Source organism: Blastocystis sp. subtype 4 (assembly GCF_000743755.1).
Source record: "Blastocystis sp. subtype 4 strain WR1 chromosome Unknown seqid_0067, whole genome shotgun sequence".
NCBI classification, from domain to species: Eukaryota; class Bigyra; order Opalinata; family Blastocystidae; genus Blastocystis; species Blastocystis sp. subtype 4.
This window is the reverse complement of record NW_014569480.1, coordinates 1-26148: the sequence shown is the minus strand read 5'-3', so window position 1 is coordinate 26148 and position 26148 is coordinate 1. Positions and strand designations below refer to the sequence as shown.

At 40.1% G+C, this 26148-nt stretch overlaps 8 protein-coding genes across 8 annotated transcripts; 5 read left to right on the top strand and 3 right to left on the bottom strand.

Annotated features, from left to right (window-relative positions):
• Positions 1–1189: 1189 nt before the first annotated feature.
• Positions 1190–8653, top strand: JH06_4807 (hypothetical protein; the record flags this gene model as incomplete). The annotated part of the gene is made up of 6 exons (XM_014672931.1): positions 1190–1455; positions 1487–2069; positions 2101–2352; positions 2383–2453; positions 2790–8484; positions 8516–8653. The coding sequence occupies 6 exons, from the start codon at positions 1190–1192 to the stop codon at positions 8651–8653; spliced, it is 7005 nt and encodes a 2334-aa protein (XP_014528417.1).
• Positions 8654–8922: 269 nt separating this feature from the next.
• Positions 8923–11813, top strand: JH06_3541 (hypothetical protein; the record flags this gene model as incomplete). The annotated part of the gene is made up of 12 exons (XM_014672919.1): positions 8923–9052; positions 9086–9146; positions 9178–9352; positions 9385–9498; positions 9540–9626; positions 9659–9817; positions 9842–9923; positions 9955–10304; positions 10335–10658; positions 10689–10846; positions 10877–10949; positions 10980–11813. 12 exons carry the CDS (start codon positions 8923–8925, stop codon positions 11811–11813), a joined length of 2547 nt encoding a protein of 848 aa, XP_014528405.1.
• Positions 11814–11996: 183 nt separating this feature from the next.
• Positions 11997–13729, bottom strand: JH06_3542 (molybdenum cofactor sulfurase; the record flags this gene model as incomplete). Its single annotated transcript, XM_014672920.1, has 9 exons — positions 11997–12084; positions 12115–12221; positions 12255–12375; positions 12406–12572; positions 12604–12716; positions 12748–12871; positions 12901–13155; positions 13186–13338; positions 13370–13729. The coding sequence occupies 9 exons, from the start codon at positions 13727–13729 to the stop codon at positions 11997–11999; spliced, it is 1488 nt and encodes a 495-aa protein (XP_014528406.1).
• Positions 13730–13964: 235 nt separating this feature from the next.
• Positions 13965–15412, top strand: JH06_3543 (hypothetical protein; the record flags this gene model as incomplete). The annotated part of the gene is made up of 7 exons (XM_014672921.1): positions 13965–14058; positions 14093–14225; positions 14255–14401; positions 14432–14530; positions 14561–14835; positions 14865–15121; positions 15152–15412. 7 exons carry the CDS (start codon positions 13965–13967, stop codon positions 15410–15412), a joined length of 1266 nt encoding a protein of 421 aa, XP_014528407.1.
• Positions 15413–18345: 2933 nt separating this feature from the next.
• Positions 18346–19109, top strand: JH06_3544 (hypothetical protein; the record flags this gene model as incomplete). Its single annotated transcript, XM_014672922.1, has 4 exons — positions 18346–18511; positions 18541–18662; positions 18693–18815; positions 18852–19109. The coding sequence occupies 4 exons, from the start codon at positions 18346–18348 to the stop codon at positions 19107–19109; spliced, it is 669 nt and encodes a 222-aa protein (XP_014528408.1).
• Positions 19110–20003: 894 nt separating this feature from the next.
• On the top strand, positions 20004–21772 carry JH06_3545 (chaperone; the record flags this gene model as incomplete). The annotated part of the gene is made up of 8 exons (XM_014672923.1): positions 20004–20189; positions 20220–20384; positions 20415–20834; positions 20865–21067; positions 21096–21231; positions 21263–21565; positions 21596–21652; positions 21683–21772. The coding sequence occupies 8 exons, from the start codon at positions 20004–20006 to the stop codon at positions 21770–21772; spliced, it is 1560 nt and encodes a 519-aa protein (XP_014528409.1).
• A 163-nt stretch (positions 21773–21935) lies between these two features.
• On the bottom strand, positions 21936–22769 carry JH06_3546 (proteasome subunit alpha type; the record flags this gene model as incomplete). Its single annotated transcript, XM_014672924.1, has 5 exons — positions 21936–22121; positions 22152–22373; positions 22405–22493; positions 22526–22624; positions 22655–22769. The coding sequence occupies 5 exons, from the start codon at positions 22767–22769 to the stop codon at positions 21936–21938; spliced, it is 711 nt and encodes a 236-aa protein (XP_014528410.1).
• Positions 22770–23125: 356 nt separating this feature from the next.
• Positions 23126–25085, bottom strand: JH06_3547 (hypothetical protein; the record flags this gene model as incomplete). The annotated part of the gene is made up of 6 exons (XM_014672925.1): positions 23126–23992; positions 24023–24241; positions 24272–24427; positions 24452–24583; positions 24612–24731; positions 24762–25085. The coding sequence occupies 6 exons, from the start codon at positions 25083–25085 to the stop codon at positions 23126–23128; spliced, it is 1818 nt and encodes a 605-aa protein (XP_014528411.1).
• Positions 25086–26148: the final 1063 nt, after the last annotated feature.

Below are 26148 nucleotides of genomic sequence, written 5' to 3'. Positions count from 1 at the left end.
TTTGTACATACTTCTCCATTGATTCAGGATGTGGTGCGTCGTCGTTGTGAAGAGAAGAACAAGGCCTTTATTGCGGCATTCCAAGCTTATCTGAAAGTGAATCCTGAAGGCATTTCAGTACTTGATGTTCTTACAGATGAGTCGGATCCCAAAACGCAAGAATTCGTTACAAGCATTGATACGACACTGGAAATTGCCTCTCCAATGTACAAGATCCGTGGTTATCAAGCACTGATGATGGTAAGCGTGAATGAAACTAATTATTGGTAGAATATGTTTCATTACGTGTATCAGCAGTTACAGAAGGAGGGGATCACAATGGAAACACCAGAAATAATGGACAATATTAATACTTTTATCCTTCTCGTGAGTGAGTCAACAAGAATTGATGACTAGTTGAATTATGAGTACTTCTATCCTGACCTTCAGTTCTTATTACTCTTCAGAGATTGTACTCAGCTTCTTCCTGTAAATGGTAATAGTAATAAGGATTTTCAATGTAGATACTGCTCTCTCGTATCTCTATGCAGCGTTCAACAAGGTGTGTTCAATTATTGGATTCTCCGTGTTGAATATTTGTTAGAGAAACAACAATTCAAAACTATGGAATCGCCATATAACAACTATATTTTCACTTTGATATCACATTATTGATCTGAGAGGATAAAAGCACGCACAAAAGAGAGTATTTGAAATCTATCATTCACAAATCTGTTCAAAATCTACATAATAGATACGAACACCTGTGTGTAATCGATCTCATTGAATTTCAGGTCAGCAAAGCAAGTGAAGAGAAAGGCAGAACCCAACCATGAAGCAAATTTGTTCTGCGGATCATATCTATCTCATTCAAATACATTCCATACAATTGAAATCACATTCATAAACAATGATAGAATAGCAGGATAATCAGGTGGAAGCATGTCAGGATAAATACGCGGATATGGATACTCATCATAATAAGACTCTCGTTTGACATCAACATCCTTGGGAGATGGTTGAACTTTACAGGCAACTAAGGAGATCCACTCGTCAGCGTTTCGATGCCTATCTCTCCGCTGCATTCGAGAAAATGACTTGATTTGATCCACGACGGAATGGGAATCAGCCAATTTCAGTATTCCACCGTGTTCATCTATTCTTTTCAAATACTCGTTGCTTTGACATTTGAAATTCTATAATCAAGAATATGGAAGTTGTCGAAGATGATGAGTTTATTCAGAAGCAAATCGAGTTGGAACAGCAGGAACAACTGGACGAAGCTTTAAAGACTCGCGCTCGGAAATGGCAGCAGAAACGAGTGAAGAAGTTCAAACAGGAAACAAAAGGACGATTAGTGAGTATGCAAAACAGCGACATGCCTGTTGAACAGCTTCGAAAGATTGTTAAAGATCATGGAGATATGTCATCTCGCAAGTTTCGGAATGATAAGCGAATCTATCTGGGTGCTCTAAAGTCTTCGTTATCTGTGAAGAATAATAAGTAGATTTATGCCTCATGCAATTCTAAAATTGCTTGAAAACATGCCTATGCCATGGGAACAGGTTCGTATAGTGAGAGTATTGTATCACACTACTGGAGCGATTACATTGGTGAATGAAGTCCCGATGGTAATTGAACCTGTGTTTATTGCCCAGTGGTCAACAATGTGGGTGATGATGCGAAAGGAGAAGCGAGATCGTCGTAACTTCAAGCGAATGCGATTCCCTCCATTCGATGATGAAGAACCTCCTTTGGACTATGGAGACAATATTCTGGATGTGGAACCAACAGATGCTATTCAAATGCGTGATTTGGATCCTGAAGATGATGCAGCTGTAATCGAATGGCTATACGATCATCGTCCTCTATCAGAGGATCGTCGTTATACGAATGGTCCTTCTTATCGGAAGTGGCATCTGTCGATTGCAATTATGGGTAATCTGTATCGTTTGTCAAATCAACTCCTGTCAGATATTCAAGATCAGAACTATTTCTATCTCTTTGATAAGAAGTCATTCTTCACAGCAAAAGCATTAAATGTGGCTATTCCTGGAGGACCAAAATATGAGCCTCTTGATAAGGACATTGTATGAATGAATTGGAATGAATAATGAATAGGAAGTTGATGAAGATTGGAATGAGTTCAATGATGTGAATAAGATTATTCTTCGTAATCCTCTTCGTACAGAGTATCGTATTGCGTATCCCTATATGTATAATGAGAGAACTCGTCATGTAGCAATTCCATTCTATCATTATCCTGCTTCAGCTTATATCAAATCAGATGATCCTGATCAACCTGCCTTCTATTTCGATCCAATTATTAACCCAATTCCTGCTTTTTATAGTGAACATGCTCATAGTGTAGTAGTAAGAGATGAAGAGAAGAATGAGGTGTAGGAAGTGGATTTGGATGAAGGAGATTTCAAGTTGCCTGATGGTGTATTCCCAATCTTATCAGGAGCTCCTTTGTATACAGGTGAGTGAGATTGAATGATGAGTGGATGTTGTTGATTAGTGTAATGAGTATGATTGACTAGTGTGATTGAGATATGATGAATGAGTGTGATGAATAAGACTGATTGATTGAATGATGATTGATGTACTTTCTCTTCTCCTATAACACTCTAACCTCCCAGAAACAACCTCCGAAGGTATAGCTCTCTACAATGCAATTGAATGATATGATGAATGAGTGTGATGAATGAGACTGATTGATTGAATGATGATTGATGTACTTTCTCTTCTCCTATAACACTCTAACCTCCCAGAAACAACCTCCGAAGGTATAGCTCTCTACAATGCAGTCCATTCAATCTTCGTTCAGGTCGTACACGTCGTTGCTTCGATGTTCCTCTTGTCAATACTTGGTATCGTGAACATGTGAGCTATGAACTCCCTACCAAAGTGAAAGTCTCGTATCAGAAACTTCTCAAAGGCTGGGTTATGAATCAACTCCACAACAAACCTCCTAAGGCTCAGAAGCGTCGTGATTTACTCCGTAGTCTCCACTCAACCAAATTCTTCCAAACTACAGAGGAAGATTGGGTCGAAGCAGGTTTACAAGTGGTTCGTCAAGGTTTCAACACTTTGAATCTGCTGATTCATCGTCGAGGTTTGAATTATCTCCATCTTGATTATAACTTCAATCTAAAACCAATCAAAGTACTCACGACAAAGGAACGAAAGAAATCTCGTTTTGGTAATGCATTCCACTTGACGCGAGAGATTCTTCGACTCACCAAAATCATTGTGGATTGTAACGTGCAGTTCCGCTTGGGGAATATCGATTCATATCAACTTGCAGATGCTCTGCAGTACTGTTTTGCTCACATTGGTCAGTTGACAGGTATGTACCGATACAAGTATCGCTTGATGCGCCAAGTCCGCATGTGCAAGGATTTGAAGCACTTGGTTTATTATCGATTCAACACTGGACCTGTTGGCAAGGGACCAGGATGTGGATTCTGGTTCCCTTCATGGCGTGTATGGCTCTTCTTCCTACGTGGTATTGTTCCATTGTTAGAGCGATGGCTTCAGAATCTGTTAGCTCGTCAGTTTGAAGGTCGACATTCGAATGCTACTCCTCATACAGTCACAAAACAGCGTGTTGAATCGAATTATGATTTGGAGTTGCGTGCTGCTGTGTTGCAAGACATTCTAGATATGATGCCTGAAGGAATCAAAGCGAATAAATCTCGTACAATTCTCCAACATCTATCAGAAGCATGGCGATGCTGGAAGGCAAATATTCCATGGTCTATTCCTGGTATGCCACCTGCGATTGAAGCTCTCATTCTACGATATGTCAAAGCAAAAGCAGATTGGTGGACGAATGTGGCACATTATAATCGTGAGAGGATCCGACGAGGAGCTACTGTGGATAAGACTGTATGTAAGAAGAATGTGGGTAGATTGACTCGCCTGTTCTTAAAGAAGGAGCAGGAGCGTCAACAGAACTTCTTAAAGGATGGCCCATATGTGTCTGTTGAGGAAGGTATCGCCATCTATAAGACAGCTGTGAACTGGTTGGAGAGTCGGCACTTCAGTCCTATTCCCTTCCCTCCTACACAGTATAAACATGATACGAAGCTCTTAACCTTGGCTTTGGAACGATTACGTGAGAATTACAACAGCAATAGTCGAATGAATCAACTTCAACGTGAAGAACTGGGTTTGATTGAACGTGGTTTTGACAATCCACATGAGACACTTCAACAGATCAAGCGATATCTCCTTACTCAGCATGTATTCAAGGATGTATCACTTCAATTCCTTGACCTCTTCTCCACTCTTATTCCTGTCTACGAGATCGATCCTCTGGAGAAGATCACAGATGCGTATCTGGATCAGTATTTGTGGTATGAAGCAGACAAACGGAAGTTATTCCCCAATTGGATCAAACCTAGTGATGAAGAACCACAGCCATATCTTGTCTACAAGTTCTGTCAAGGTATCAATAATCTGACCGATTTCTGGAATTGTGATAATGGTGAATGTAATGTATTGATGGAAGCAAGTCTTGATAAGGTGTATGAGAAGATGGATCCAACACTGCTTTCTCGTTTACTACGTCTGATTGTGGATCATAACATTGCTGACTATATGAGCAAGAAGTCGAATGTGAAGATCACATTCAAGGACATGGAGCATATCAACCACTATGGTCTCATTACTGGACTTCAGTTTGCTGGATTCATATTCCAATATTATGGACTTATTCTGGATTTACTATTATTGGGAATGCAACGTGCTTCAGAATTAGCTGGTCCTCCTTCACTTCCTAATAAGTATTGTTGTTTCCATGATACAGAGACAGAAATCCGACATCCTATTCGACTGTATACTCGTTATGTTGATAAGGTGTATGTTGTATTCCGTTTCACTGCAGATGAAGCCAAGGATTTGATTCAACGGTTCCTTACAGAACATCCTGATCCTAATAATGAGAATATCGTGGGATATGTGAATAAGAAGTGTTGGCCTCGTGACAGTCGAATGCGACTAATGAAGCATGATGTGAATCTGGGTCGTGCTGTGTTCTGGAATATGAAGGCACGATTACCACGAAGTCTAACCACTTTTGAATGGGAGAAATCATTTGTATGTGTGTATTCTCAAGATAATCCAAATTTCCTGTTTGACATGTGCGGATTTGAGGTACGTATTCTACCAAAGTGTCGAACTCCACGAGAACAGCAAGTCCAAGCTCGTGATGGAGTATGGCCTTTACAGAACGAAGCAACGAAGGAACAAACGGCCATGGCCTTCTTACGTGTGGATGATGATAGTATGAAACAGTTCGAGAATCATGTGCGTCAGATTCTGATGAGTAGTGGAGGAACCACCTTTACGAAAGTGGCAAATAAGTGGAATACTGCATTGATTGGTTTAATGACTTATTTCCGAGAGGCTGTGATAAATACTGAACCAATGTTAGATCTACTTGTGAAGTGTGAGAACAAGATTCAGACTCGAATCAAAATTGGGCTTAACAGCAAGATGCCGAGTCGATTCCCACCTGTAGTGTTCTATACACCCAAGGAGTTAGGAGGATTAGGCATGTTGTCAATGGGTCATATCCTAATTCCTCAAAGTGATCTCACATATAGCAAGCAGACATCTGTTGGTATCACACACTTCCGTAATGGAATGAGTCACGAAGAAGATCAGCTAATTCCTAATTTAGCTCGATACATCTCTCCATGGTTATCAGAATTCGAATCATCACAAGCTGTTTGGGCTGAGTATGCATTGAAGAAGGCAGAAGCCAATGCTAAGAATCGTCGATTGACGTATGATGATCTGAGTGATTCATGGGAATTGGGTCTGCCTCGTATCAATACACTATTCCAGAAGGATCGTCATACCTTGGCATATGATAAGGGATATCGTGTCCGGTTGGTATTCAAGCAATATACACTATTGCGATATAATCAAATGTGGTGGACACATCAGAGTCATGATGGTCGACTATGGAACCTTAACAATTATCGTACCGATGTGATTCAACATCTTGGAGGTGTGGAGACAATTCTTGAACATACACTATTTAAGGCAACTGCATTCCCTACATGGGAGGGTTTATTCTGGGAGAAAGCTTCTGGTTTTGAGGAATCAATGAAGTACAAGAAGCTTACGAATGCTCAACGAAGTGGTCTGAATCAGATTCCAAATCGTCGTTTCACACTCTGGTGGTCACCAACGATCAATCGAGCAAATGTTTATGTTGGTTTCCAAGTGCAACTGGATCTGACAGGTATCTTCATGCATGGAAAGATTCCCACACTGAAGATTTCTCTTATTCAGATCTTCCGAGCTCATCTCTGGCAGAAGATCCATGAGAACATTGTAACAGATCTGTGTCAAGTGTTTGATCAGGAATTGGATAATTTGGCCATTCAAAGTGTTGAGAAGCTCACAATTCATCCTCGAAAGTCCTATAAGATGAATGCTTCATCATCTGATATTCTGTTGACTGCAGCTCATCGTTGGCCTACTTGTAAACCATCCTTATTGCATGATGATAAGGATGAATTCACAGAACAACCTACACAGGCTTATTGGTTTGATGTTCAGCTTCGTTGGGGTGATTATGACTCTCATGACATTGAGAGGTATTGTCGAGCTAAGTTCCTTGAATACATCTCAGATTCAATGACTAACTATGCTAGTCCCACAGGAACATTACTGGGTATTGATCTGGCTTATAACATGTACAGTGGGTTTGGCCACTATATCCCTGGATCCAAGTTTGTACTTCAACGAGCTATGGCCAAAATCATGAAAGTGAATCCTGCTTTGAGTGTATTACGAGATCGTATTCGATCTGGTCTTCAGTTATACTCATCAGAACCTACAGAACCAATGTTGAGTAGTCAGAATTACAATGAATTGTTCAGTAATCAGATCACATGGTTTGTGGATGATACGAATGTGTATCGTGTGACAATGCATCATACTTTTGAAGGAAACGTCACAACAAAGCCTATGAATGGATTTATCTCCATTATCAATCCTCGAACAGGACAGTTGTTCCTGAAAGTGATTCATACGTCCGTGTGGGCAGGTCAGAAGCGTCTCACTCAACTGGCCAAGTGGAAGACGGCTGAAGAGTTAACAGCAATTATCAAGAGTATGCCAGTAGAAGAGCAGCCTCGTCAAATCATTGTAACCAGAAAGAATTTGATGGATGCTGTACAGAGTCAGATGGTGGATTTCCCGAACTGTGTTTTGAAGAACAGTGAGATGCAACTACCGTTTGCTGCCTTAGCAAAGGTTGAGAAGATTGCTGATCATGTGTTGAAGGCTACAGGTCCTAGCAATGATCTGTTTAATTTGTATGATGATTGGTTGGAGACAATCTCTTCCTATACTGCTTTCAGTCGATTGATTCTGATTCTTCGTGCGATGGGAACGAATCCTGTTCAGACGAATGCGATTTTGCGTCCTACTGTGAACACTATCACTCAACCAAATCATATCTGGCCTACATTCACTCCTGAGCAGTGGGTAGAGGTGGAACATCAACTGACAGATCTCGTACTCTCATACTACAGCAAGCAGAACAATGTGTCTGTGACTTCACTAACTCAGTCTGAGATTCGTGATATCATTCTGGGCATGCCTATTGCAGCTCCTTCACAACAACGTCAACAGATTGCAGAGATCGAGTCACAGCAACGAGATCAGTCGAAGTTAGTGTCAGTGACCACACGATCGACAAATGTGTTGGGTGAGGAGATGACTGTGACGACAACATCACAATATGAGCAACAGACCTTCGCCTCTCGTACAGACTGGAGAACACGAGCAGTATCAGCAGGAAACTTGGCAATGCGTGTGAAGCAGTTAACAGCAACACCATGTCTGGAAGGTGACAACACTTATGTGCTGCCTCTGAATCTGGTGAGGAAGTTCATTACTATCAGTGATCTTCGAGTCCAGATTGCTGGATTGATGTATGGTGTGTCTCTCGCTGATGATCCTCGTATCAAGGAGGTACGAATTATTGTATTGCCTCCTCAAATGGGCAGTTCTCAATGTGTCCAATTGCCTGATTCTCTTCCTGAGCATGATCTGTTAGAGGGTTTGGAGCCTCTGGGTTGGATTCATACACAACCGAGTGATCTTCATCGTTTGTCAACACGAGATGCATTCATTCATGCTCATATGTTGGATCTGCATAGTGAATGGGATGGAAAGAAGACCTCAGTTATCACCTGTTCATTTATTCCTGGATCAGTGGCTGTGTCTGGTTACAATCTCACCAAAGAAGGATATGATTGGGGTAGAGCTTGTAAGGATCAAGGAGCCTCTGATTTGGGATTTGATGAGAATACGATGTACCATGGATGTCCTGTCATCTTCAGTAATAAGTTCTTGGGCAGTTTCTTGGTTCCTGCAGAGAATAGTTGGAACTATAACTTCCGAGGTACGCAATTCCGTGTAGGAGATGGGTATGATGTGACACCAGATGTCCCGAAGGAGTATTATGATCCTGTAAGCATGAAGGGAATACATTGATATGTAGATTCATCGTCCTGAACATTTCTTGAGTTTTAGTAATATGGATCAAGTGGAGAGACCTGATGCAAGTCGTAATAATGTAGAAGAACGAGATGACGCTTTTAATTGGTCTGTTTGTTACGAACTGAAAAGCCAAATGTGAAGTTGGATCCTTGTTTTCTTGTTGTATCCACGTTTATATGTCATTTTGGAAGTGGGTTCGTATGGATTATCACAATAAAATCGCAGTAATAGATCCATTTTTCTGAGAGCTCACTTGTGTATGAAATATCACCAACATCTTCCTGATTCAATTAGGAGAGAATTGTATTGACCCGTACAGTGGTTTTCATTCTCTTGATAATCAAGCAAGGTGGTGTCGTTAGCGATTTCTTGCGTTTCTCCTAAATTATCATTAACAGACAGGTTCCAATGGGTGAAGAGAGTGGGATCTTGAATGTTGTGATTAATGATATAGATTCCTTTGTCTTCAAGGTGTATGTTAAGGATCAACGTCGCATTGAGCAAGTCCAAGAAATGATGGACAGTATGGAGATCGGAAGTTTGTTTTGAGTGAGAAACTCATAATTTGTAGACCTAGAATGGGATGGTTTTGAAGTTAAACGTGATCGTGCTGGTAACTACATTGAGGCAACGTATATCGTTTGGATTTTGTATGAGTGATAGAGCTACGGTCTCGCCAAAGTTCGTTAAGAAGGTTGAGGCGCGTGTTGCCAAGATCGGCTTTGTGGATAGAGTGAAAGTTGCATCAGAAGGATCTGGTGGTTCTGCAAAGAATACTTCGAATGATAAGTGTACAAGCAACCGTCTTCTCAATGAGAGTTCTGTTGCCACTTTAGACGTGATTGTTATCTTTAAGACATCATTTTGTAGTATGCTGTTGACTATGCAATTGGACAACTCCGTTTGATGAGAGGTCATCTGGCAACAGCTACTGATGGCAACATTCGAGGTCGTCTTGTAGTGAATTTTGAAGGAGACATGGCAGTGGGTTCTTCTGTAGTCTTGTTGAGCTTCATCAAATGTAGATTAGTGTTTTGGGCAAAATGCGATATCATGAGACAAATTACCGCTTGACGGATGCAACGACTATCTCTTGGTATGCTTCTCGTTCAGTAAGGATATTTGTCATTCCATAATTCATCAGAATTCGGAGTGGACACTAGTGGCAACAGGCCCCACGTACACTCCTATTGCAGAAGATGCTGGAAAGAAGGTATCAGTAGCAATCCACAATAAGGGCGTGGTGAATGAATGGGAAGTGGGCGCAGTGCATGTGAATCAGGATCTGGAGAATGAGGTGTGTGTATGAGAGAATGATTAGAATTAGATTCAAGAGTTATTGAAGAAGAAGAGGGCCATGACAATGAGTGTTCAAGTTATGACGGAGTTAACAGCAGAAGAGTCATCTAGTTAGTGAGAGGAAGAAGTGATAATGAATAGAAGCAGGACGACATGGAGAAGATTCAATCACAATCAATAAGAAGGGAGTTCAATTGGTGAAAGGAGGTCGTGTGATATATAAGAAGGAACATGGGTCTGAAGCAGTATTGTTCACAGTACGTACTGAACCTGCTCATGCAATTCTTCGTTTGGGTGAACGTGAGATTGAATTGGCATTTGCTTCAGCTGCTGAGTGTGCAAAACTGGTCTTGGCTGCCCGTGCTTATGGTGCTTGGGATACGTTGTGTATGATTTGTTCTCTCCCTCCTGTGGACAAACAGATCACTCCTGATGTGTCTATTGTGAATGCACTTATTCAAGCAGGATCTGCTGTTCAACCATTCACCTGGGTTGAATCATTCGTTTCTCTTCATATCTAGAATGTGGCTCCTGACTTGCAGCCTCCAATGCCTGAGGTAGATGATCAGGATCTCGATACGCTTACCCAGGCTGTGCAGAAGCTGGTAAGTTCTCGTCGAATCAAGGCTTCTACTCAAGCTATTCTGGTGGGTATGCTGTCAGCTATCAGTCAGGGATCCAGTACTGTGACATTGCCTCGACCTCAGGCATGGGTAGAACCAGAGAGTGAGGAGGAACCTGAAGAAGAGGAAGAGGAGGAGATGCCTCCAGAGGAGAGTAGTGGAATGGGTGCGGAAGTGGCTCCGGGTGGTGTAATTAGTGAGACAGAGTGTGAAAAGCGAATCGTAACGATGATACGAAGGAATAATGGGTAGAAGGAGGCTCCAGAAGGACCATGGTCAATTTCACCAGAGGTATACCAGAAGTTTAAGAAGTTCTTCCTGATGGGAACTGAGAATGACTTGTACGATGTAGCAAAGGGAATCGAACTCTTTGCAAAGAGTGGTCAGAAGGAGAAGTTGATCAATGAAGTGTAGGAGAGAGTTATGTGAATTGAGTGTAGTGTCACGTTAATCTGTGAGAAACGAGATAAGATGAATCTAATGGAGTTTGTGGTGATCATGCATATTTTGAAGGTAGGGGCAAGAATATGAATTGAGAGGTAGAAAATTAAGGATGGAAACAACATGTTCAAATCCATTCCAGAGGAGTTGGACTATGTGTTGAAAGGTCCTTCTTCGAAGCCAAATGTGTCGACTGCTGTCTCAACTAAACCAGCGAAGACTCCTGTGAAGCCTGCAAAGAAGCCAGCGAAAGAATCGAAAGAGCCAGAGATGAAGGAGAAGGGTGAGGATGAATGGAGTGTGAATGAAGGAATGGTAAAGAAGCTCCGAAATAGCTTCATGAAATTGAGTGAGGGAAATGAAGAAGTAAGTATTGGAAAGGCAATGAAAACGTTTGTGAAGAGTGAAGTGAAACCAAGAGATGTTGGTAATGTGGTGAAGATGGTATGCAATGGTCAACCAAAGACTATCCAGAGTGGTGAATTTGTGGTGATTATGGTGATCTTGCAACAGATTCGTAAGGGTTCAGATGTACCTTCTTCTGTCCCAGAACCATTGGAATCTCTTCTAGGAGGAAAGAAGAAGGCTGGAAAGGCAGGAAAACCAGGAAAAGCACCCGCTCGTAGAGATGAAGAGGAAGAGGAAGAAGGATCAGAATGGAATATTGATAAGAATACCTATGGAAAGTTGAAGAAGATGTTTGATCAGCAGACTGATGGTGAAGAGACTATGGCTCCTGCTTTGGCCATTAAGTGTTTTAAGAAATCTGGTGTTGAAGAGGATACTGTGAAGTCTGTAACGAAAATGGTTTTGAAGGGACACAAAGGGCCTGTAGAGTTGGGTCAATTTGTGGTGATTATGTATGTATTGAAGATGATCCGTGAAGGTGCCAGTGCGCCAACTACTCTTCCTGCATCGTTAAAGAAGTTCCTGTAGTTTTGATGGCGTTGCTGTTTTGATGTGTTGTGTTTGTTGAAATGGGTTGATGTCTCAAATGTATCCATCCTAATTTGATAACAAACATACCAAGTATCTATGTAATCTTTCACAAAATCAACTAGAGCCATAATATCATTAAATGACGTTAAGTATCCTACTGAAGCACGAACTACACTTTACTCACTTCCATTCTATCTTACTTCCTCCTAATGGGATACCTTGATATTGATCATACGAATCTGAACAAGAATCCTTCTCTGAAGCCAAACTATTCTCATATCTCTATCACTTTTCTTACATTTTATACAAATTATCAGGTTGCTTCAAATACTTCCGACAAGCACCCGGGTTACAATGACATCCCGTACGAATATGGATATTCTTCGCTGCAGATTCTGTTTGGATCTATTGCTTATTCTCTCTTCAACCTCCACTCACATCATAATATCCAATATACGATCCATCACTCCGCTTCAAACTGAATGCTACAATTCCTCCTTGAACCTCCTCATTGTTAGCTGTGTGTTTTCCATAAATCTCCACAACAGGCTCACCATTACTAACACTAACTTCTTTTCATCATTTGTACCTGTGACGAATCCCCTCTAGCTGCTCGTACAGATAACGAGTTACTGCGTAGACATGACGATTAATCGCATCCATTCCAAGTTCTTCAAGAGAATCAAATCCATATTTTAGACACATGATATTGAGGAAATTTATGGTCCCATCTTCAAATCGACTGGAAGGTCTTCCCTACGATCATCAACTGTTCGCATCAACCCACATGGAATAAACAGAAATCATCCTTTTCACTAGCAATCGATACAGTTCCACCTCCCCAGTACAATTTGTTCAAAATACCAACATTGGAATTCCGGATCAGAAGTGCACCTAAACCTACTCGTAATCTCAGTAACAAAAGATAAACCCGTTGGAAATCCAAACATCTTGTAAAATGACATGGTGACAAAATCGGGTTTGTATTTGGAAAGGTCCAGTCGGTTAGTTGGAACGAATGCAGCTGCATCGAGCAAAACAAGCCATTTGTTTCCCTATACTCGATTCAAGGAACAATCTCAACATCATGAAAGTACCCTTCTTGGACCTTTTGAATCCAACTCAATGGATACTTAACACCAGCAAAATTATCTTCTGCAGGGAATGCGAACAAACTGTAAGTGAAATTACGTTCAGTATGTCCAAGAAAGTCCTTTTCATCTTGTTCATGAACATGAACACAAGAATCATCTGTAGGCATCTCCTCCTCATCTACAGAACGGAACGTAGCACCAAATCGGAAAAGCATTCCACGAATTCCTATAACAGAGTTGTGATTCTACAGTGCAACAAATGAAGTTCAAAATACTTCCGTTAGATAATAGAATTTTGAATCCTTACTCCATGGGAACACCTCTCCAACGGTATGTAAAGCACCCGTTGCACCACTCGTAAAGATGACAGAATACTCCAGAGGGGATGCATTAAAAAACTTGAGAATGCGTGTACGCATATTCTCGACCTAGAGTTGATACACGTCGTGTTCTTTTTACTTCATGTTCTGTATTCATACTTGATGGACTTCGACTATGTGCATTCCCATAGAAACCCGATAACCACATGTCACTGCATTTACGAATTTGAGACTCCCTATAAACTCCAGAACCAGTGTAGTCAAGATATACAGATCCTTTCGTTCGTTTCAAATCACTCTGACGGATGGCATCAAGTGTACCATTATAACCATAATCATTTCCAAACCGATCCATAAACTTTTCAAATTCGGGACGACTTATATCCTCATCCACATCATCGTCATCATAGTAAGCAGGAATGTCATCTACATCCATAAAGTATGTTTCAGCATAGAGCAAAACTACTAGGAAGTAGGGAACAAATAAAGAGGTTCTCATTATTTGATTGTGATCATTATTGAAATACAAAACACGCCAATTTTATGAATTTTGGGTTGTTGGGGGTCTGTATTACAAAGTGATAGAGAACATATCAAACAAACCATGAATTGATAGGAATTCCTTCCTTCATAGTCCATCTTATAGATAATCTATTTGCAAATAGATAGAGTAACATCGATTATCTGTCATAGCAAGTTCCATCAACAGAGAAATGTTTGTGTCCCGTTTCTCTATGCAAAGATTCCCTTTGCAAGTCTTATTGAAGCGGGTAAATCTTGTTTCTACGCAACATCTTCCTTGCTTCGTTATCCGACACTTTTCTGAAGGTACTCTGTTTATAAGATCATTTTAACTTCAAAGAAACACAATCTGAAAGGTTGGCTACACGTAGTTATTGGAGAAGTGAAATTCCTGTTCCTGAATATGCTCAAACGTATGTGCGTAAGTTATGTAAACCTTTCAAACATGCTGAAAGAGAGGAGGCGTGGAAAGAGTAGTGATGACAATTGGAATGAATTTCAGGTATTTATCACTTAAACGGAAGCGTGAAGCAAAGAAAGATTTCAACGACTGGGGCAATGAGCCCATTACTACAGAAGTAGGAATGCCTCCTTTGGTATATGATGAACTGACATCTGTTGTACACACAGAATTCCGAATAGCAAAAGAGTAGTATCATTGTTTGAACCTGATTTACAGTTTTGGTATTGTTACACGTATTCTTACAGACCTTCCTCTTCAGTCTTATCAACCTCTTCGATTACTCGATATAGGTTGTGGAAGTGGAAGTGCTTCTTTGTTTGATTTGTTCCTTTATCTTACTAATAGAGCTGCTATTGAAAAGTACCCTTCTGTCAATGAAGTTACCCTAATTGACGGAAGTGAATACATGCTGAAGAATACAGCAGACCTTCTTCAATCCAGTGGTCGGCCCTTCAAAATCACTTCTTATTCATCGCTTCCTTTGTTGCTTCAACATGTTCGAGTATGGTTTTGTTGTTATCCAAAGGCTGAGCCTTCCTATGATTTGATTCTAATGGATCGATTTCTTTCGGACCTACCGTCTAACAAAGCTAGAGCATCCTCCTGTGTGATTGCCTGGGGTATCTTTCTCTCTCCCTCATAACTCTAGAATCCTTAAAACCAGGGGGCACATTAATATTAGCAGAGGATGGTGACCGTTGGGGCTTCCACCTTATACGTTGTGCTCGTTCTTTGCTCATCCGAATGGAAACACCTACAGAGTTGAAAGCAGTGTTTAATAGTATTGAGCCAACTCCAGACATCGAGATACTGGCTCCTTGTCCTCACCTCAAGGAGTGTCCATTGAAGGGAAACAAGAGTCATTGGTGTCACTTTGCCCAACAGTGTGCAGCTGGTCCTACTGCTGTAACTCATTGAACGCACTTTTATTTCTAGGCATACAAATCTCGACGTAAATCTGCTGAAGTGTATTCCTATCTCGCTTTACGCAAACCCATGAATGGTCCAACTGGAGTCCTTCTTGGTTCACGTATCCTTGACACTCCTTTGAAACGTGATAAACACGTGCTTGTTGACGTGTGTACGAAAACAGGTTCAACGGAGAGAATTGTGGTCACAAAAGGAAAAATGAAGGAAGAGAGCGAAAAGTACAGGGCTATTCGAAAAGGTGAATGGGGAGGAATTATTCCGGAATAAGCTGTCGTTTAGTAAGTGTTTATTGGTTATCTTGAAAGAGAAATCTATGTCATCCACCAACTGTTCCATCTCATTTTCTTTTAAACATTCGTTTGCACCATTATTCCAGTCAATATACTCATACAAGCATTTAAAGGTTTCGAAAAATAGGAGGGTTATTTCTTCTTGATAATCAATAACCAATAATAACCACTGTACATTTCATGAGATCTCTATAATCATTTCGAATATCTTGGAGTGTAGAGGTATAACACTATCTTCTCCACCTAAAGGGCAAACTCATTTATTGTTATTGTAAGCTGTCTTAAAGTCAAGTACCTGGTAGACAACTGAATACACCTACATTATTTGAATGAGTTGGACCCTTGATACAGTAGATTTAACTGTTCCTCATGAGTCGTCATATGTAGGGCTTTCCTACTCCTCTAATAGAGTAGACACAATCTACAGATAGTGTTACTAACCCTAATCGTGTAGTTCTGTCAAATTGGAATACTGAGACAGAAATACCTCTTCCGTCGATTTCATGGGAACTAACTGATCAAGAGAGGTCGCCTGTTGTGGAACGACAACCAGAATTCATTTTGAGCGACATGAGCATTTTAGAGAGCAGATCATGTCGTGTCCTTATGCTCGCAGACACTTTTGTGAACTGTAGACAAATCAGTCACAACTTGACATCGTTCTTTAGTGAATGCGGGATTATGTGTTCCTTTGATGTATTTTCTAACGAGACTCTACTTCAGAGAGTAGCTTCATCGTTTCAGTACGATATTATCTTTATTTCAAAAGAACTGGCTGCAAACGTTTCTTTTCGACGTAAATTGCTTGCGGGTTTTAACGCATCAACTCCTGTAGTTCTATATGTGAATAATCGTCGAAACAAAGGGAAGTCGTGTTGGTGATGTTCTCACTCTATAATATTTAGCTATCTTACGTCTTCCATTAACTCCTTGTAATGAGAGAATTCCCTCTGTATCTGGAATTCCAATTATGAGTGAGTTACATTTTCCCTTTTCAATTCTCGATTTGGCTTATAATGTGATGCGAATTGTCTTTCTTCCCGTGTATCTCCAATACAGTATGGACAAAGCAGTTCTTGAGACTAAACGTACATCATGTTATTCTCATCTGATTTGCAGTTCTTTTCATTCAGCAGTGCATGGCCTTGAAATCCATGGGACAGACAACACTTCCCCCTTCTGATAGCTTTGTTGTGTCTATTCCGATGCGATCGTTTCCAGATCCGCAACCACCAAAGTTACCTACAGACGATCACCCAGCTGCTTCCTTCTCTGCAGAACTCGGATTAACTGTTGGTCAGGTCGATGATTCTACATTGGCAATGATCAACCAATTTCCTCTTGCTGACAATTCGTTTCTATCTGATTCATTGTTTCCTTCATTTCAAGGCTATCCAAAGGCCATTCAGAATCTCGAGACTCTCTCTCAAATGGAACATGTTCGTTCTCTGCCTGAGGAAACAGCTCGGTTGTCAGGTGATTTGGGGGTTTTTCCCTCCTATTTTGGGAATGACATTTTGGACATCAGTCAGTTGTCTTTATCCCGGTCTCTTGCTACAACAGGCAATGATGGTTGGTGTGTGTCATGGGAGGAGAAGGAGCCTTTGCCTCTGTCTTTGCCTCTGTCTTGTAGTCCAATAAGTCTGGAAGAGGACATGGGCTGTATGGGTGTTCCAGATCCCATAGGTCCAGATCCAATGGGTCCAATGGGTCCAATGGGTCCAATGGGTCCAGTAGGTTCAATAAATTCAATGGGTCCTATGAGTCCTATGAGCCCAGTTGGTTCAGTGGGGTCCATGGCAATGATGAGTCCTATTGGTTCAGTGGGTCCTCTCGGTGTTATGGATCCTATAGTGGCTGCTAATATGAGCAACTCTGGAGACTTCAACACATTGCTCTCGAGAGATCGTGTGGCTCGACGTCAGAGACTGTTGGAGGAGGTAGAGAAGGAAGAAGTAGAGTTTGTACAGAGTGGACAAGTGATTGACATTACTCAAACTAGTCCTACTGTGATAATGGAATCTGCAGTAACAGGATTGGATCCGGTCTCAAGTGACTCTGATGATTGTGTGACTATCTATCAAGGTGGGAAGAAGCTCGATGTTTATCATTTTGAACCTGAAACAATGATACCTCAACGGATGTCAATGAAACGCCCAGAGGAAACAATGTGGAAAGGTGGCGTTAAATTTAGTTTGGAAGAAAGTGAGTTGAAGAAGTTATGCTCAAAGTTTTATAGTTTGAATCCTCCTGCTAGTGTGATGGAAGATAGTGATCGCTTTAAGCGATGTGAACTAAGTCAACCACCACTTGTTTTGCCTACTGAATTGGAGTTTATTCGAAACAATCAGGAGTCTGGAGAAACGATGATGTTAAGTGCAGCAGGTAGGAGTAGAGAATCAGAGTTAGGAGTAGGTGTTTCAATGAGTGACATTATTTCAACTGGAAAGGAAAGGATCAAGGAGTATCTTTCGACTGTGATGCATACATTATTTGATGAATGTGACTACTATTATCCAGAAATTTCGGATATTCCGTTTCTCAATTTCTTTTCAAATAAGTTGAAGTTGTGTGTTTGTTCAGAATCATGTCGGATGCTAAGAAGAGGCTGCAGGAGGAGGAGTAGTCTGTTTCTCTGGATCTTTGAATATAGTCTATCAAGAAGAATATCAAAGGAAAATGTTGGAATCCTGCTGAATCTTTTAAACAAGGAATCATTGATTGAAATTATCTCAGAAAAGTATTTACCTTCCATCTGCATAATCTAATAGTATCGATATCAGCGATGCACTTTATCAATCAGTTGTCAATAAAACAAATAGTAGTGACGACTGTAGAAACCTATTTGTACGCAAAATACCATTCTCTGCCACGAGTGACGACTTGCGACAAGTATTCGAGCCCTATGGAATGCTGGTAGATTGTACGGTGATTACAGATCGAGAAACTAAAGCTTCTAAGGGATATGCATTTGTCAAATATCGGACAGCAGAAGAGGCATTGAAAGCATTGAACGCAGATATTAGTATAAATAATACTAAGCTAATCGTTTCATTTGCTTGTCAAAATGCCAAACGTAAGGAATCAATGGATGATGAACCGTAGACAGAACTGCACCGGATGGACCTTCAATTCAGGAAAGGAAGCTTGTAGATCGGAAGTTGTTTATTCGAAATGTACCATTTGAAGCAAATGAAGATGATTTGAGGATAGTATTTGATTCCTATGTATGTCTTTTTGCTGAAAGTGATTGCTAGGGACCTATCCAGGAATTGGTTGTTTGTAGAGATCGAAACACAGGCAAATCGAAAGGGTTTGGTTTTATCACTTATGAAACAGATAAAGCAACCTATGCCTGTCTTGAAGAACCCATAAAAAGAGTGATGGTAGTCATGGGATGTAGTAGTGAATAATAGGATCGATCCATTGTTGTAAGTTTAGCAAAAGAAGGTAAAGAGCAAATCAAATCCAAGCAAGAGTTTTCTGGAAATCTCATTCAGGGTCGAACTCCAACTGTCGAAAATACACTAACGCAACCAGTGGTTCCGGAATTGTTCCAGCAGTACTATTCAATGCCATTTTGGGGAATGAATCCTACCTTAATGCCTTATACTGGGATAATGACACAGCAGATGACCCAAGGAACAAATTCGAATCCTAATCAAAATATATAAGGCTTTGTTTGTTGACATCTTGTCAATCTTCACTGTATGTTTGTGTTCAAATGGAGGGAACGTTGTTAAAGGTAAGAATCCTATGGAGTGGTAATTGTTTAGGAAAAGCAGATCATCTGCTGCTTTGATGGCTATCCCATGTGTTCGCAAAACGGATTCATTCAAGGAAAAGATAAATCTGGAGTGATAGAGGTCTTAGAAATCGAAAAGCAACTCTTTCACCGATACATCCCTCCGCCTCCTTCTCATTCCAGTAATCAATTCAGATATACAGCCCCAGATGAGAAGAATTTCCCTTGTTGTCTCTATCCAGAACGATTCGTACTCCTTGGACCGATTGAGGAAGAACGAATCCTTGACCAAAGGTAATAATCGTCCATTAGATCGATTCTAGGTTAATGCGGTTCCGAAAGCAAGCAACTGAAGTCAAAGATCTTGTCAAAGAGATCAAAGCTAAACAGCAAAGGATTGCTGAACTGACAGCCTCTGGAGATTTGACCACTACCTTTCACCTGCATGAGGAACTCAACAAACAATCCAAACTCGCTACGGATATCGCTTGTGAGATTGCTAGAAATACTGAATGCAACACAATTCTACAAAACAGTTTAGAAAGCAAAATGAAAGCAGCTGCTGATATTTCAGAGTATGAACAAGCACAGAACTTGAAGCAAGCGCTAGAAGTGAGTTTCTATGAGAAGTCTCAGCCTTTAGAATTACAACACAACGTCGAAAAGCGTTCAATCCGCGACAACTGGCATTTCTGTGCAGACGGTTATTTCCTTTTGTGACTCCCTGGAATCGGCTTTACAACTTTGTAATTACTTAACAGATTGAAGAGTCTCGTTTCTATAAACGATTTGTGTCATATTTGTTTGTTGGGAGTCTCATTGAATGGGTGACCAAGTGGAAAGTCTCCGAATTCCAGAAAAACCGATGGAATCGGATGGTTCTGTGGTTGTTGCTGTTGACATCGGAAATGAGTTCACCAAAGCTTCGTATTGGAATGCTGATGATGGGTGCTCCAATATCATCCCAATTGATGGGTATGACTCTATTCCAACTGCTATTTCGTATTCTGTTGACTTAGCGTGATATTCTGATATCTAGGGAAACGGTGTTATTGAAATTGGTGATAAAGCAATCAAACAACTCCAAATAGCTCCAAAACAAGTCATTCGACACTTTAGACAATTAGTTGGAGATAATTCATTTCGTGTGGATGCAGCTAATCAGATTCAAAGGAATGAGGTTGTCGAGTTTTCTGATTTCACTGTCTTTTATCGTTTCTTACCTTATGAATAGTGGCACATTATTGCAAACAATGAAAGTATTAAACTTACTATTGAAGAGGTCTTTGTTGATTATATGTTACTCTTACGAGAACGGATTGAAGTATCGTTAGGGAAGCATATCAGCTGTTTCTTTGTGGTTGTTCCTTTAATATCTCCCTTCCTTCAGTCGTTTTTCCAGTCCATCAGCAATTCTCTTTCTATTCCCATCGAGCTCATTACTACAGCTACTTCCATGTGTCTTTCTTATGGATTCTTTGACGATGACGTCAAGAAAACAATTCTGCTTATGGATCTTGGCTGGGACTCTGTTCGACTTCAAGTTGTATTCAATAATGGAAATCAATACCGAATGGGACCGAAAACGACACTTCCTTCTGTCTGTGGTAAATCTCTGTCAGAAGAAATCACTACTACCATTGAGAATCAAATAGTATGCACAGTAGTTATTTGATTATCATAGTCCGAAGAATTACGACCCATCGTCCATGAGAACTATGGATTCCGGAATAAGCTGAATCTGAATGTATGGAATGCATTGAATCGAAATAAGAAAATTCTGGAAATCCAGAAACAGGAAAAGAAACATCGTGTTAATGATCGTGAGATTAGTCTTGCTGTGAGTTCGACTTGTTTTGTTCATATTGTAAATCGTCAGATCCAGAAGTAGACTTGATTTGTGGATGTTAAGTAGGATGAATGAGAGTCTCCAGCAGTTCTTCACCTCCAATGATCTTAATGTGGAATCTTTTGATGATGTTTTAATTGCTGGAGGTGTGGCGAATTGTAATCTTGTTTATGAGTACTTACAGAAGACGTTCCCAAATACAGTCCTTTTTTTGTCATGTTTTCATTTTGTAGTATTTTCCAGAATTACTCACTATTTATAATCCAAACAATAATGCAAATGAAACTGTATTGGTAAATGGAGCTGCTATTCAGTGTGCTTGTTGGATGGGTGTATCACCATCGGAGTTACAATCATTGCTTTTCATTGATTTACTTCCACATAATATTTGTATCCAGACAGATAAAGGTTATGAAGTTGTAATACCGAAAGGAGTTTCGATCCCAACGCGAAAGACTATTGAAGTGGAATTGGAGGAAGAAAATCAGAAGAATTTGTCTCTTTCCGTATTTCGAAGCAAGGATAGTGAATACATTGTGAGTGAAAGTATTGAAGATCATGTCTAGAAGCTTGGTGAGTTTGATTTCTTGTTGAATAACCTCGATGTTCAGAATCCTAGTTCTGTAGAAGTTTATTGATGGACTTACTCTTAGGTAGGTGTAACATTGATCATTCACGAAAATGGTCGTATTTCTGCTACCTGTTCTGGTTCCTATGAACCTGAAGTGAATACACAAAAGTAATCTCATATTATTTTGTTAAATGTAGTATTCTCATCCTTCTTCTCGCTTTGGTGATTCTCATTATCGCATATTTCTTTTTGAAGATCTATTTTCGTGATACTCGAATCCGTTTAGGAGCGAATCCTATTTACTTGTTTTTCTCTCTTTATTACAAACAATCGCATTACTCCATTTCCTCCAAATAATCCTTGATTTCCTCTGGAGATAGAATGTGAATCTTATGGTCTGTATCGTTCGATACATATGCAACTTGAATGTTTCGTTCATTCATCTCTCCTTCGAAATTCTCCTTTAATGCTAGCATTGCTGTATGAATTGCATCTTCCAACTCCATATCATCATTCCATCTCTAACGATAACATCATTCACACATTCTCACTTTCTCGAGGAATGACTTTCCACTTATGTAATTCTTACCAATTGCAGTAGCATACCAAGAGAAATAGGCTCCAGAAGGATCAACTTGATACAGACGAGGTTTGTCTTCATCATATCCTATAACAAGCAAGGAGATTCCAAAAGGACGGACACCTCCAGATTGTGTATATTCCTGCATAATCGAAGCAATCTCTTGGACGAGAAGTGTACAAGGGATTTGTTCCTATCGATTACATCACATCCATTTTAGAAACATGATAAGTTGCAAAATATGTATTCGCCTTCTTTTGAGCCTTCTTCGTGATTATACGGAAATCGGGACCCATTCCAGAATATACGGCACCTATATGTTATGTTACCAAGTGAGAGAACTACCGATATTATCAGAAAGGGGAACGATCTTCTGAATCGATTCTTCTTCAATCAAAACAGTTGGGACCTTTCTTTCTGTGGCAATGACAGCTCCATTTGTAGCTATATATCAGAGATTTGTTATTAACAAACCTGCCACACCAACGGACATCTTCCCCTGATTGACAGCATTCAATGCATATTCAATTTGAAGCAGTTTTCCCGAGGGACTGAATGTAGTGAGAGAGAAAGAATAGGAATGATCCATACTATCAAAAAAGACAATGAAGTTTTGGAGTAGTTGAGCGAAGGATACTTTCATTTTATTTACAGTATTGTTTTTGGAATCATAGTGAATGGGTTATGAGAATGAAGGTTGTGTGCGGAGAAATGATCATCAATAGTGACTATTCAAGATCCACTTCCAATAGCCATAAACTGGAAATTCAAATGATTCAGCATGATATAGAAGTAGAATGACTTTGCAGATGATGAAGTATCTTCAGTCTAACTTGATATTCCTATCAATCACTATCTATAACATAGAAAAGTGCATTCAACTAGACAAGAGAAACATGTAGAGAGTTGAATGGAATCGGTTGTTCCAAGAAAGACATTACACAACTATTTTGTCGTAAGCTGATCGAATAAGGACGATAAGGCAGTGTTTGGAGCAATATCTTCTTTCTTCTTCATAGCCCGCAACTCTTCTTCCTTCTTTTTCTTGTTTTGTATCCTTTCTCGCTTTTCTTCTTGTTGCTTGTGGCACTTCATCAGTTCATCCAAAAACACTATCACATAGTTGAAAAAGTCCTCCGACTTCTGTTTCGGCTCTTGACAGAAATACGCCAGTAATCCGCTAAATGATTCTCTAGCATCCTCAACAGTCCCATGGAGTTTGGAAATCGTAGACTGAGCAGTGGATGCAAACTCCTCCAGCTCATGTATTGAATCTTCCACATCTTTCTTTTCTTCCCCTATCAAACGACCACTATCCAGTAAGTTCTGACTACTCTTCAGTTCATCCGTCACTGCTTTCAGTTGTTTACTTAAATCATCCTCTTCTTGTCGAATACCATCAAAAGACTCATGCGCAGCTGCAGACAAGTCAGTCAATTCATCATAAACACTGAACACATCAGGAAGCTTTACAGACAAGATCTTCTCTAAATACACTAGCAAGGAGGTCTTCTTATCATATCCCTTGGTTCCACTCAGAGCAGCAAAGGAGTCAAATGAAATACCTTTGACAACCTTGATGCGATTCGCCTCTTCATCTGCATTATTCAATACATTTCCCAACATCAACACCGATTCTAAGAGGAGAGCAAACTTGGAACTCGTCTGCAGTTGATTGCATGCACTCTTGATCAATGAAGAACGCTTCAAAAGATCTGATACTCGAGAATCCATTGTCATCTTCAAGACTAGACAATCCAGTTTCCGAGATACATTGGGAAGTTTCAGCATTTCTACCACAAATCGTTCCGACTAGACATCATTCATATTTCTTATGCATACCGGAGCTAACTGGTTTTCAGGCCCATTGAATGCTTTGGCAGCTTGAATATCCTCAGCTGTAGGAAGAGCGACACGGAGAGATTCAACTGTTTCGAGAACAATTCCCGCAAGTTCAGGTTTCATCAGTAACAACGCCTTTCGAAGAGTTGCATAGTCTGCCTTGACTTTGCTGAGAGCGATACCAATGTTAGTACTTCTCTTACCATCCAAAAACGAGATCTACAATCAGAAAAATGACAGAAAACATACGAGCTTCGGTTTCGTTTCTTTCACGACAGGCTTCTCTTCAACCTTCTTGTTTTCATCTGGATTTACGACGAAAACAGTTTCGAAATCTGTCATCATAGCCTCATCCTCCTGCAAAACCGTGAGCATTTTCAGTTTTCCCCAATACGTTTCTTCAAGCTAGGTATCAAACTATGAATACACCATCACCTTCACATCCTTAAAGTCCACCGTGTGCCAATGGAGCTTCTTTCGTACAGTTCGTCGTTTCTTTGTTGCTGATCCGCGCTTTCCATCCTCAACAGACCAATCGCTGAATGGATCCAAATCGAGAATCTAGGTCTTAAAGGAGGATGATTTGTACCTTTGGGTCCAGACCATCTTGCTTCATCATTGCCTTCACTGTTTCCTTTGAACGCTTTTGCTTTAACAGCGCGAAATATTTTCCGTACACTGGATGTTCACATAATCGTACAATACTTCCCTAAGGCTAATCAGTTTCTCATTCTCTTACGCTTCCTTTCACCTCAAGGAGTTCATTTGGATCGTGATCAAGAATGGCTGTATCTTTATTATCCTTTCGCATGATTCTCTCCACTTGAACGCGTGGAAGTCCTCGCTTTAACATAGTAAAGTATTTTTCGAAGTCAGGATGTTCAGAAAGAGGTACTTTGCGAATCTTGGGAACTGGCTTGGGAATTGGTGTTGATAATTGTTCTGACTTCTTTATCTCAAGTTCAACGAGTTCTTCGGGATCCTTATCAAGTATTGAAGTATCAACACCATCTTTCATCATTGCATGACGAACTGATACTTCAGGAAGTCCTCGTTTTAACATAGTGAAATACTTAGAATACAAAGGATGTTCTTTCAAAGGAACTCTTTTCACTGAAGCTGATTCTGATTTAGATTCTTCGATCTCTATTAATTCTTCAGGATCTTTGTCAAGTATTGAAGTATCAACACCATCTTTCATCATTGCATGACGAACTGAAGTCTCAGGAAGACCTCGTTTTAACATAGTGAAATACTTAGAATACAAAGGATGTTCTTTCAAAGGAACTCTTTTCACTGAAGCTGATTCTGATTTAGATTCTTCGATCTCTATCAATTCTTCAGGATCTTTGTCAAGTATTGAAGTATCAANGAAATACTTAGAATACAAAGGATGTTCTTTCAAAGGAACTCTCTTCACTGAAGACACTTCTTTAGATTCTTCAACTTCGATTAACTCTTCAGGATCTTTGTCAAGTATTGAAGTATCAATACCATCTTTCATCATTGCATGACGAACTGAAGTCTCAGGAAGACCTCGCTTCAGCATCAAGAAATACTTAGAATACAAAGGATGTTCTTTCAAAGGAACTCTTTTCACTGAAGCTGATTCTGATTTAGATTCTTCAACTTCGATTAACTCTTCAGGATCTTTGTCAAGTATTGAAGTATCAACACCATCTTTCATCATTGCATGACGAACTGATACTTCAGGAAGTCCTCGTTTTAACATAGTGAAATACTTAGAATACAAAGGATGTTCTTTCAAAGGAACTCTCTTCACTGAAGACACTTCTTTAGATTCTTCAACTTCGATTAACTCTTCAGGATCTTTGTCAAGTATTGAAGTATCAATACCATCTTTCATCATTGCATGACGAACTGAAGTCTCAGGAAGACCTCGCTTCAACATAGTGAAATACTTAGAATACAAAGGGTGTTCCTTAAGAGGAACTCTCTTCACTGAAGCTGATTCTGATTTAGATTCTTCAACTTCGATTAACTCTTCAGGATCCTTGTCAAGGATTGAAGTATCAACACCATCTTTCATCATTGCATGACGAACTGAAGTCTCAGGAAGACCTCGCTTCAACATAGTGAAATACTTAGAATACAAAGGGTGTTCC